Raw genomic sequence first — 13,035 nt, forward strand, 5'->3', positions numbered from 1 at the left:
AACGTTAAGCAGGCACTAGCAGTAGCTCATGCATCTTGGGTGTTTCTTAACAGTGACAGAGAAAATGAACAGTTTTTACTGCTCCTTATTGGGATTTTGGACTAGCCCATGTATAAGTATCAAAATTATAGCACTATTTATCTGAAAACCAAGAAAGCGTGAAGGGAGCTGAAATAATTCAGGGACTGAAAACCATTCCCTCCATGGGGAGAATTATGGAGCTCAGCATACCTGGTCTGTCAAGAAGACTTGGATTACTACTGCCCAAGAGGAAAAACAGATGTCATGAAGGAGATTTTAAATCTAGGTGAGAAAGGTATTAGTGAATGAACATCCAGAATATAAAAAGTCAGTATGCGTGGTCCTGTTTCAAAGAGAATGATAGAATATGGGAAAACACTATCTTTCTTTTGGTTTTGACACCACAAATGGAACATATCTGGAAGAAACTTTAGTCAGGAAGATTCTCTATGCCATGCTGTTCATGGACTAGAGCATCTCAATGATCTTCTTGATTTTATATTTACAGACCAGAAAATATACCAGTGAAAATTCAGGTCATTTTGTTCAAGCTGAAAAACTAAATTCATTAAAGAGATTAATTTAGAATAGTGGAAAGGATAAGCAACTCTTTCTGAGATCCAGTCCCATCAGCTTTAGGCTGACTTCCAGTTAGCACCTGAGAAGACTCAAGTTATTTTTTGTGAGCTTGCAGTCCTTTTTTTTTTTTCTTAACTGAAATGCTTTTGAACAAGCTTGATATTCCTTTTCTTTTTCTCCTTTGATCTGTCTAATCACGTGAATTAATTGACTGTTAAAAATTGTAAAATTCAGATCTCTTTCAGGAATTCCATAGAAATACCGAACAGTGTCACAAATCATGCTTAAGATCACAGCTTCATATACTCCCCCCGCCCCATGCCATGTGACTACCAACCCAGTATTGATTTCCTTTCATCTCAAAAACTGAAGCAATATTCATTGCCAAAATAAAAAGCTGTCTGAGTTATGAGAACGCACTGCCAGCAAGTTCCAGAATGAAGCATAGATACAAAAAGAAAAAAGTGGGGGAGGGGGGCAGTGAAAGCATATGTGGAATAGCTGAATACACTCTCTGAGAAGATAAGTATTAGAATAAGGCTTTAATCATAAGACTACACAGGAGCAAAAGTAATAGATGGGTGCCACAGTCTCACCATTCTTGTCTACAGCAGAATGGAACTTGCCTCTAGTTTAGCTCAGAGCAGTCCAGAGGGGCAACCAGCCATGTCCCCATGGATTCGCTCCTGCCTATCTTTCGCTGGCTAAAACCTTCTGCCTCGGTGACTAAGCCTCTCCTGAGAATTAGGGGGGGGGGAGGAATAGACAGAATGAGACAGGACAGGTTGTAAATAAGCAGTCACATCAGCCTTACACTGGCCAAAACCATAGCATAGTTATTTCTTCCTTGCTGCTTTCAAATCTCTCTAATTGCCAAATGACAGTCATGCTCTGGGTCTTGAGTTTAATGTGTACCTCCTACCAAGTCTGGGCCTCCACAAAACATTTTAATGCGAAGGAGCAAAATGTAATTCACAATGTGTTCTCCCCAGGACACTGGGCTGCCTGTAGTATAAACAGTAAGGGTAGCCAGCATGACTACCATAAAGCAATCCACATAAAGACAGCACCTGCTCATCTTCACAGCCTGTCTGGGCAGTGAGAGGGCAGAAGCCCTTCACCAGAGATGCTCCAAATTCATCTACCTATCTCCAAGAGGCAACATGCCTCCATCCGTTCCTGATTTTATGTGGTCTGAACCTAACCCTAAACACAAGGACGTCCTTCTTTGTTTCCCTTAGAACCTTGTAGCAAAAACAGAATTTGGGTCCAAACTAGTCTGATTTTGTCAAAGGAAATAATTCTCTCCCCTCAGCCACACAAAACCTCTGCTCCTAACACTGCCCCATCCTGGGCAAGGCCAGCTTTTTCCCCTTAGAAGTCGTTCATCACCTCCTGTGGCACTTTTTAGGGCTGTCTGCCCTTTCCTGATGCAGAGCTGAAGCAGTCTCTTCTCGGGTACTGTCTGCAGTAGATTGGCATCACATGTGCTCTCCCTGAACCAGCTGCCTCATTGCATTGCTATTGATTCCGAGTTGGATTTCTGCAGCAAATCTATTGCATCTCCATTAGCAAGACTGCAAATGATGAAAACGTTCATCTGTATTGTTTCAGCTCTGCATTACAATTAACCTGCTGCCTATTCTCCAGTGAGCCAAATTCTGCCTTTTCATCTGATGCTGAGACAGTTGCCCGAGGTTTCTCTGTGCCTGGAGGTGAGACACTGCAAATCTGAGGTGGGGCAGCTGTATGTCTTTATTTGCAGTACACAAACAGGAAATCAAACATTTCTCTCACAGATACCACAGATATTAAAAGATGATCATTCTGGTGCCTCGTGGTAAAAATCCAAACACTGCTGTGTTTTTGTTTTTAAATCTGTTTTGCTTAGAAACTTTTGATGCAGTACAGTCCTGGCTGTCATTTTTAATTAAGAGTGGTCATAGATCCCATGTACCGATGGTGTATTTCTATATTCATATATGCTTTTAAAAAGGCATACAAGTGGAAGCTACTCTTCAGAAACAGGGACTATTACTATGAGAATGTACTTCAGAACATTTTCTCCATTGTGCTCTGCCCATGATGCTTTGTGTGTGCAAGAAAAACTGCATTCATGTTTTAAAAGCTGTGACTTTGGGGTGCTTTTCCAAGAGAAGGAAAAGCAGAACTGATCAGTTCATCCTACTGCATGCTTAATAAAAGAAAAAGAGTTTCTGTGCAAGCAGTGAATCTTAACAATGGGGAAGGCAGGGAACTATAAAAAAGCAAAATAGTAATAAATTAATCTGACCAAACTGTGTGCTTAGTGAAGGTGTTTTATAGGCAGTGTGACGGACTGGGCTGGAGAGAAAAAATATGCATAGATCAGTTACGTCATTGGAAAGCTTAATCAGGGATGTGAACTCCCTGAAATTTGCAGCATCTTATGCATCTTACCCCATCAGTCCAACTGCACCCTACAGTGAGTATTGCTGCTGTATGAAGATGTGTGAGTCACCACAACCTTTGGGACAGTGGAGAAAGAAGTGTCTGAGGCACAAAAAGACTGAGTGGTTCAGTAAATTGTCACTTGCTTTACTGCTGCATGTTAACAGAGGGCCAGTTTTGTCTTCAGAGCTTACTGAGGTAAGTGTGTCTACATTACACTCTAAAGTTAGGCTCAGAACTTGTCTGGTATCTGGGCCATGATTAATTATAACTGTCTCATGACAAGACACAGTTAATTCACAGGCTTTGACAAAGAAAAGTCACAGTTTTTAAGACAAGTCTTGGTGTTGTTGAATTGCCAAAACTTACCGGAGAAAGGGAGTGACTCTTCCAAGTCTCACTGTGATAAGTCTCACCCTAGGCAAGGTCTCTTCCTTAATGCTGACCAGGAAGCTGAGGCAGCCTAGCTTTCTAACACAGGCATTTAGATGTCTGAGGCTAATCAACAACAATACTGTATCACATATGGAGCAACTCTAAGATGTTCTACTTCGCTGGAGAAAAAGCAGTCTCCTTTGCAGTGCTGTCCTACCTAATAGTGAAAACAGGAAAAGCTGCTATACAGCCTGTTGTGCACCACCCCCACCTGCAGCTCTCTGACCTTGATGCTGACAGATGCTTCCAGGCATAGAGTTAACCCCACAGCATTGCAGTGGGACTTTTTGAACTGCAGAGCATGGGTCAAAACTGGCTTTTTTTGAGAAAAAAGAACAAACACATGACAAGCTGCTATCAGCAAACCCTCACCATCCATGAATTGAAACCTTTCCCTGGGCTGCAACACCTATAAACCGGAGGGAAAGGCTCCCTCCAGCTTGCCAAGAGATAAAATACAGACCTTTCCAATCACTGGCTGTAGAGGAAAGGACATCAGACTCAGAACTGGGAATGAATAAGTGAAACTGGCAGATATGGAGAGAAACTCGCAAGGACTTGCAGTGGTATATCAAATTAAGTGACAGGCCAGTTTTCTTTTGACTTTTACCCATCCATAACCCTAAAATGACACAGGAAATTCAGCCATCATGTCTGGACTACTTTAGAGGACAATCAAGATCATTTCATAGGTAAATGTCCACTGTGGAATTTTTTCCAACATTTTTTCTACCCAGGGTAAGAAAGCAGCAGCTTTTGCTAATGGTTATTCAATGCATCTGAAGAGGCAGCTGAAATGAGAAAAAGGAGAAGACAGTGGTCCCAGGCAAGGCTGGTTAATAGCGGCACGCAGTACTTTCTCTTCTTCACCTCGTTTTCCAGGCTGGCCCAGAAAAGCTCAGAGGGCATGGAGGTAGTGGGATGGAGATGTAGCTGACCTCATGCACCCCAAGGAGCCAGGGAGGTCAAAGTGGAAAGAATGCAGGAACAGGACAGGTCTTGGGCATCTTCTCTTCAGGCACAGCCAAGGGACAGAAGTGCCCTTTGGCACCCCAGAAAGACAGCCTTGTAGAGGCTGGAGGGACCAGAGGACTTCGGGAGTGTTACAAGAAGCTGCATGTGGCAGCAGACATAAATGGAGCTGCTTTTGATGCTGAGAGCACAATGCTATGTACTCATGTCTCCCTTGCAGACCTAAAGCACTCTGGCCAGTCAGCCCTCTCCTTTCCAGACTGATCTGAAAGGTGGATTTGTTTAGGAAGAAATCACTTAATGGGAAGCACAGGCCACGAGAACATCTGTACAGAGGAGAATGCCTTGTTTGCAGATGTACGGATGTAGTTACTGAAACACAGATCTGACAGTACAATGAAAGTGTGCTGGTCACTAACCTAGATAAATGGTGGAACTGTATTTAAAAGTGATGACTGAGGCAGAAGTAAAATTTAGCTGCTGAACTATGTTAGCATTTTTACAATGTGCTTGTCTTCACAAGCAAGGGAGATTGTAGCTTAGTGAGTAATACTATATCCTGCATGCAGAGAAACCTTCTCTGGAGTAATTGCACTAGGATAGACACTCTCAACTTTAAAATGTTCACCTTTAAAACATTCACCTTTCCTTTTTATTTCAGTAAAGGAGACATGATATTATAATATAAGATGGAAACTAACCAGAAAGGAAGTAATTTTTTTCTGTATTGATAAAGGGCAAAGCATAATAATAGGAGGGAGACCAGTCTTGAATCTAATGTACCAGACACAATTACTAGGATTGTCTCTCTTCTGCTTTCTCTCCCAGGCTCCAGGAGAAAGAAGAATCAATTAGCTCTCAACAGACGATGACCTTGAAGGATACAGCTTTAAGGGGGAAATATGCTGAGTAAGACAGAAAAGAGAGTAGAAGAAAAGGATTTGGAAACTCACAGAAGGGCTTGGTTTGGAAGCAGTACCACAGAATATGAAATGTATCAGTTCTTTTTTAGTTCTGCACCGAAAAAGAAAGTATTATAGTATGAAAGGGAATTTCTGGGAACAAGTTACCTCCCTCTGCCTGGAACAGCAAAAAGGACACTGAGGCAAAAGATGGGACAATTCAATTTACCGATGCTGCTCTCCAAGCCATCTCTCAAAATTTTATAGCTGTCAAAAGCACTCATAAAAAAAAAAAAAGTTACCACTGATGCAATCTGTCAACCTCTCCAACAAATCTTGCTCTACATAAAATGCAACAACATGTTTGAAATGCAGCTGTTTCAAAAACCCCAAGACAGTGCTTTCAGAGCTGTCCAAATCGTTCTTTTCATGCTTACTTTAATTCTTAGGCAGATCTTCTGCAGTGCACTTTTCCAGCTCTGTTTTATTAGAGCTTCAGCCCTTTGCCACAGCCAGAATTACGCACCACAGTTATAATCACTGCGGGCTACACAACCTTCTCCCTTAATGCAACCTGAGTTCAAACTGATGCCAGTTCTCTCTCTCCTTTCAGTCTGTTCTTATCTGGAAGTCTATGATGTCTTAAAAATGCTAAGAAAATTAAGACAACAGTAGGAAACCCAACTCAACCACATGATTTCTGGACAACCATTTACTTCCCAGATGTAAGCAGATATGAAAGCAGATAATGGTTTTTTTTTTTCCTGGTAACAGCTCCAAAGAGTTTTTTTCTCCTCTTCATTTATTTCCTAATGAGATGAGATTACCAGGTGATTGAGAAAGGCTTGCCTCAGATATGTAAATTCAGAAGGGTTGTTTTGACACAACCAGCTTTTTGGTTGTTTCTCTCTAATGTAGGAAAGAGGCCATTTTGACTAGATAGTGCTCACTGGTCACTATACGGACCAAAAAGAGCTGTCATATCCTTAATGCCCCTTACAACATCCATAGCACAGAAGAGATTTTCTACATCAACAATTAAGAAAATATTACTGAGTTTGTATACCTGAAAAGGTAGTTAAGTGTCCCAGTAATTCAAATGACGTTTTACCTCCCACAGACAAAGCCTGCACAGCAGTATTTCCCTATCAGACTGTTTCCATCACATAAATTACTGTTAGTCCAGTATTCCATTGTCACCCATTATATAAGCAAAAGCCAGCATGTATTCTACACAAATACCTAAAATTTCCTTTCTGTGATTCTGGAATCGTTCCTAACAGTCAGTTGATCAGCACCAGTCCTCGGCTGGAAGGATCTTTGCTGAAATCACTGTAATCATGCTCTTTTTCACTTGCAAAGATGCTGGCCCAAAAATGTCCTAGCTAGTCCAATTGCCACGTATCTATACTGAGTCCAGTTTTGGTGGGGCTAAACTCAGAAGTGAATTTATGGTGCCTTCAGATTTGCAAGGTGAGGTCGAGCAGGTAACACCTACAAGATGCGTATCTTGGGGCATTACAGGGAAGGCACAAGAGAGAAGAATGTCCTGCAAGACAATTGGCAAGGAACTAAGCTGCACACTCTGATCACTGCAGCTATCTGAAGGAAACCACAGCCCTGTGCTGTTGGCGCAATAGCATGCTACCTTCTTTTTTTTTTTTTTTACAGGAGTTGCACAATTTTATTCAGCTCAGAAACTGCTGGCTTGCTGTCCTCCAGACTTGATGGGTTAAAATGAGGAATGTCAAAGAAATTACATTTCAACAATGTGGTGTTCTGATGCTTTATGATCACCACTGAGAAAATAATCCAGGTACCCTGGATATTTTTTCACCTTAAGGATGAACAAAGAGTAATTTGAAAACTGCTTCATACTGCCTTTGCATGGACAAGAATCCCTTTTCTGAAATGCCCCACAGAAACCAATGAGGAATTGTCTCATTGTTCAACAAGATTCAGCACCTAGAGAAGGGGACAGATACAGAGAAATGCGTGCTACGCTCTTAAAAGAAAGGGAAAGATCACAGACTAATCACTTCCTTAGTAACTCCTGTTCACTAACTACAAATACACTGTCGCTCTTTCCCACCATTCTCCCTGATTGCTTCAGGAGGACAGCAGGGATGCCTGCCAACAGCAGACTTCAGGAAGGAGGTAGCAGAAATGCTCTGCAAGCAAGGCAAAGAAAATGAACACATAGGGAAGACCCAGTGCAGGACAGAAACCAAATTCGCAAGAGAAACAGGCTGACAGACCACATGGAATAGTATTTCAGGTAAACTCTTGATGTAAATCACATGCTTCCCTACAGGTGGATACAGAGAAAAAGATGGCACTAGGTCTTTACAGAGGTTCCGGATGAAGCTGTGCTCACTGCTATGTACAATTCACAAGAGTTCAGAAATGTGGTACCAATCTCAGCAGTCAGCACATGTCAGTCACATGACTCCCTGGGAGAATAGCTGCAGTTAGGGGCCTTTTTTTTTTTTCTTTTTTCTTTTTTTTCTTTTTTTTTTTTTTTTTGGTGGAAGGGAAAACAAATAAAAAAAACACATAGCTTCTACTTACAAAGTTTTGGAGCAGTTTGGAGATTGGTTTCTGTTGCTTGTGCCTGAGATGCCTTGGTAGGCTCCGGGGAGGATGGTGACAGTGACGGTGCAGCAGAGGACCACAACCCAACATCTAGGATGCGGTTGTAGAGAGAAGGCTGAAGGAAGGGTCTGGAGGGCACGAGCGAGCTGTCAGTTTGCACTGTCACTTCAGCCTTGCTTTCAAGGCTAGGTATGGGGAAGCGTGAGGCATACACCTCCGAAGGCACCCAGGCAGACAGAGCTGTAGGATCCACAGTGCTCCTTGGGTCTTGTCCTATCCTCCCAGGGTCAAGGTGTGTAGGAGAGTCATACTCAAAAATCTTGTCCACAAAGACCCACTTGAGGCCAGCAATGCAGAGGCAGAGGCTGAGCAGGCAAGCCAGGATAGGGGCAATGCAGATCTTCTCGGAGTTGAGGCAGCCCTTCAGTCGCTCTGCCTCCAGGCACACACAGCAGGTCGCGGCCAGGCCTGCCACCCCTGAGACCCTGCTGTCCTCTCTGTGAGGCCCCGGCATGTTCTCCTCAGCCGGGAGCCCATCAAGGGATGCATCAGGGCTCAGCTGAGCCGAAGGGCTGGGGAAAGTCTCGGTGGCTACTTCAGACATGGTTGAGCTCTGACACAGCTCACCTCCAAAAGGCCTTAACTCTATCACAGTCCATTACTGTGAAACACAGACAAAAAGAGACGGAGTAACAGTCACAGCGCTCAGCAAAAATCACAGGGCAGGAGTCAACGAGAGGTCCGAGCTCAGTAACATCATATGAACCAGGAGAAGAGGAACGCAAGGGAAAAAGGAGACCCTCCCACCCCCTGCCCAAGCCCTCTGCTGCTCACACTGCCTTGCTGAAGCCAAGGGCAGCTCTGCAGTCACTGCGCTCTCGTCTCCTGACCACTTTTACAATTCCTTATATGCCTCTCAAGCAATTCCAGCTCTTCTGAGTGAGGGAAGAAGCGTCCCCCCGAAAGCAAGCAAAACAAAACAAAACAGGGGGAAGGAGGGCGGGGAGAAAGACAACCACGAGCAGCGAACAAATTGACCGGATTAAGTGAACCAATAGCCCAGAGCGAAAGGCAAGACTCTCACCTTGAGCATCTGAGGCTGGTATCTGCTTAGGCGAGGAAAACAATTGTCATGCGGTAGAAGGAGCAAAAGCAAAATCTGTAACAACAGCGGCAGCGGCAGAAGTGACAGTAGCAGCAGCATCCTGTCGCGTTACAGCGGCGGCTGAAAGAGGCTGAATCATTACAGAGCAGCAGGTGCTCGCTGTCTGAGCATCACTGCAAACAATATCATTACACAGAGGTTTGAAAGGAAGAGCGATGCCAAGGCGATGGTAACTCCCTTTCTCTCCCCTCCCTCTTTGTCCTTCTTGAGCGCTCATTCACTTTCCTCCTTCCCCCCCGCCCCGCTCCCCCAGCCCCCTCGCAGCCTGTTTCTCTGATGTACAGGCTCACTCCTTCCTCCCGTCCCCACCCCCCGCCCTCTGCAGGGCTGGTCTGAGGGAAATCAGTGCACCCAGCAACGCAGGACTGTCAGTGACTTCCTATTTTATCCAATTAGGAAGAATAAAGGCCATCAAATCAAAGGGAGGGAGCGGGCAGGAGTTGCGCGCTGCAGCCCGCTCTCTTTCCAGCCGGAGCGCGGTCGGAGGAGGCAGACACCGGCGGGCGAGGACGGGTGTAGGTGGGAGCGCGCCGGGCTGCGCGGGGCTCGCCGAGGCTGGCAACACCCGATTCCTCCCGGGGGAAGCCCGCTTTCCCGCAGCAGCTTCTCCCCGCCTAACACCTAGAGCGTTTCTTTCCATGCCTCTGAGTAAGTTCGATCCACTAAGAATAACGCTGGGACTCACATTAGTTCAAGCAGCAAATAATAATAATAATAATAATAATAATAATAATAATAATAAAAGTAAAAAAAATCCCACTTCTGACAAATTTCCATTTCATTTATAGACATCGTTTTACATTAATATATATATATAGTCAGTTTTTAATTTTCTTCCAAAACAAAAAAAAAGGCAATATAGCCAGCTCCCCAACATAATTCTCAAAAGGTGGTTGCTGCAAAATTATGTCCTCACTCCTTCTTAGAGTAAAATAAAAAAAGTGAAAACCCAAAGAACTGTATTATTAACAAGACTTCCACTTTGTTCCTAAATGTGGCTGTCATTCCTCACTTCCACCAGAGTCTAGCACTAACTCCCATTCCTAAGAGCACAGAGTAAGGCAGGTAACAAAGCCTGGAACTGCCCTTATTCACTACCCCTCCTGTCTCCAACAGAAAAGTGCACCTGTGAGACAATATGTCTAAAGGGAGAGGGATTTTCAGCTCAGTTTCCTCAGCAAAAATGTCTGCACCAAAGGCTTGGCAGTACGAATACCCCTGCTACATTAGTGTAAATGATTGCAGGATACATAATGAAACAAAGAATCAAGTGCTTCAAACTGCCCTGAACTAATTTTTTTGCCAGTACCTTAGTTAGGTACCCAAAATGGAATTTCATTTGTAATGATACATTTTGGTAGTGATCAAAAAGATGCCTGTCTCTACTCATCTCTTTTCTCTGCCTCATAATCCTCCCATTCACAAAGACTTGCACGGGAACGTTAATAACATTCACATTAAAAAAGGTTTATCAAAATCTCAATGATTCCCATACTGTTTTCACAGACTCTCCTGTCTAGGGCTAATTGATGGATGCCTGATCACACAGCTTCCTGTGAGACTGCAGTAGCCAACTGAAGTAATCATGATGCTACATTCAAGAATTTACCTTAAAGCACAGCCAGTGATAACAGTCCCTGGAAGAACGTAAAAAGATAAATCATCATACAATCAAGTCTACATTACTGCTGAAGTGTCTGGTCCTCAGGTTAATGATGTGATCAGCAGCCTCAGACAGAACGAACAGCTTGCATTCCACAGTTACATACACATCTCCTCTTATTATCAAGCACACGTGCTACTTAGCTGAAAACATTTTGCATGAGCGTAGTCTCTTTCAAGTATCTCAAAACATATTTCAAACAGCAGTAACAACATCACAGCCATAGAATAGGGAACATCAGAGCAGCCTTGTTGTGACAACAGTGATGGCCTGTGGGTACAAACAAGCAAGGTGCCTATGGAAAGACTGAATCCTTTCTTGGATTAATCTGGGAGGGAGACATACTTCCACACACACAGGTTGCTGCTCAGGTGTGAATATGAAGAGTTGCTCTTCAAAGCTGAGAACCAGCAGCTGATTGCTTGATGCAAGTTTTTTAAAGTGTCCTGACATCTTTATTCATGCCTTATTTTCTAACCTTCTTACTTCCAGTGAGAAGCTTTTCCCCGATGCTGCCTTTTTGAGCTGGTCTCTGTGCTACCTTCACACCATTGTCAGGTACACATTCTCTGTTCTGGCCTTCTGGGCTAACTTACCCTCCTCTAATACTCTCCTGTAATACTTTGCTCACATCTTCTTGCTGCTGAGGTGAATGGAAACATGCTTGGAGATCTGCACTTTCCTTGGAAGTCACAGCCACCACGGATAACGCTGTGCAGGTGGATGGTGGGACATCAGCCCACCACCGCTACTGACCTCGGTCGGCCCCGCAATGCGCGCAGCCGCGGGAGCGCGGTGGGGACATTCCAGAGCTCCCTTCACGCGGGTGCATCGCTCCCTCCTCGCCCCGCCGGGCATACTGGGCTGTGCCAAGCGGTCTGGCCTGACGAGGGCAGCCGGGGCGGCTTCTGCTGCTCCTCCCCGCGCTTCTCCTCGCTCCCCGTCTCGACGGCCGCAGCATCTCCGCGGGGCCTGGCACCCTGCCCGGCTGCAGAGCCCTTAGCTGCCGCACGTCCCTTCCCCGCGGCACCTCCGGACTTGCCCCAGCACCGCGCCGCCAGCTCCGCTCAGACCTCCTCCTTCTCCTCCTCCTCCTCTTTCTCCCCGCGGGGAGCCCGCGGAAGCACATCACGCCCCAGCCGCGGCGTTCCCGCCGGGCCCCGCTGTTCCCTTGCCGCAGGAGGGTTAAGGAGGGATGCTATACTGCATCACCCACCACCCGGTGCCTCTCTGGCACTGCTCCACAGGTGGCTGAAGGCAGGGCCGGGACAGCCCGCCTGGGATGCGCTGCTGGCCGGGGTCTCCGCTGCCCTATAGCAACGTGGAAATCCCTCCCGGCAGCTGCAGGTTGGGGCCTTTTGCATTTCTGTACTGGCACTGGCATGCTCAGCTTATCCATGGGTTATGGCCCACGCAGGGGAGATGAATGGTTTGGAAAAGAGCCAGCAGCTGGTTAATAGAAAGGAAAACCTGGGAGAAAGCAAGAGGCAGTGTGGACCTGAAGGTAACAAAACTTTACCACAGTTGCCCTTCTGTGACCAGTGCAAAACAAAAAGGAAGGAGATTACTTGCATGTTTGCAGCTAAGTCAGGTTCTAATGCAGAGATTTATTTCTGATTATTATACAGCTTGGATCGCCTCGGCTTACAGGAAGAAGTGGTATGATTCTAGACTAATGAAGCTAATGTGTGACTGATTTGGACTCTTGCCATGTGTAAGTGGCAGGTTGAAACACACTGGCTTATGAAACTGTAATTTTATTTTGGGGAGAGTTTTGGTAAAGAATCAGGCATTATTTTGCTAAATTCCATTCCCACAAGACTGAGAAAGAAACACAAGACATTAACTTTCAGCCTGAGATGGGGATGAACAAAATGTGTCTGCTTCTTTGGTTTTACAAGCCCTAAAAGGAGGCTGAATTTATATTACCTTGCTGTGGATGAACACCGTCTCTGGCCAGCCATAAAGACATGAATGAAACACGAGCAGATGCATAATCATAACTGACAGTATCCAGCAAATTATAGCAAATAGTGCCATTTCACTCAACTGGCCCCTTGCTCCTATCATAATCAGGCTCAAATCTGCTGAAGTTTTTGGAAAAATTAGGCCTGGCATTTTCATGGAAACCACTGTATTCCAAGTATCTAGAAATAAAATGTCTGCAATCCACATAATTCTCTAAGAATCATCTGCTCTTGCAGCTAATGGGACACGAGGAATGTAACCGCCTGCACAGGTGGTCATGTGCAATTTTCAGGTCTGCTGAGTCG

The 13,035-nt window shown here is 44.9% G+C and overlaps 2 protein-coding genes across 8 annotated transcripts in view; both read right to left on the reverse strand.

The window, feature by feature from the left end:
• The window catches only part of NRG1 (neuregulin 1), a 448,079-nt gene that overhangs the window by 84,548 nt on the left and 350,496 nt on the right, over positions 1-13,035 (reverse strand). For 5 of the 7 annotated variants that reach the window (XM_090131419.1, XM_031609379.2, XM_031609381.2 and 2 more), the window contains exon 1: positions 7,911-8,572. The exons of the other annotated variants lie outside the window; for them this stretch is intronic. In XM_090131419.1, coding sequence (XP_089987545.1) covers positions 7,911-8,538 — 628 coding nt within the window. In that variant the 5' untranslated portion in view covers positions 8,539-8,572. Of the gene's footprint in view, positions 1-7,910; positions 8,573-13,035 lie in introns of those variants that run through there. 7 annotated transcript variants of the gene reach the window in all.
• Positions 8,977-9,280, reverse strand: LOC149912745 (uncharacterized). The gene has a single exon (XM_090131422.1). It carries the CDS (start codon positions 9,136-9,138, stop codon positions 8,977-8,979), a length of 162 nt encoding a protein of 53 aa, XP_089987548.1. The 5' UTR covers positions 9,139-9,280.

This window comes from Phasianus colchicus, chromosome Z (assembly GCF_987193195.1).
Source record: "Phasianus colchicus chromosome Z, bPhaCol1.hap1.1, whole genome shotgun sequence".
Taxonomy (NCBI): Eukaryota; Metazoa; Chordata; class Aves; order Galliformes; family Phasianidae; genus Phasianus; species Phasianus colchicus.

Bases quoted from the DNA above. Each gene is read 5' to 3' on its own strand.
- LOC149912745 (XM_090131422.1), bottom strand. From the start codon at position 9,138: ATGCTGCTGCTACTGTCACTTCTGCCGCTGCCGCTGTTGTTACAGATT.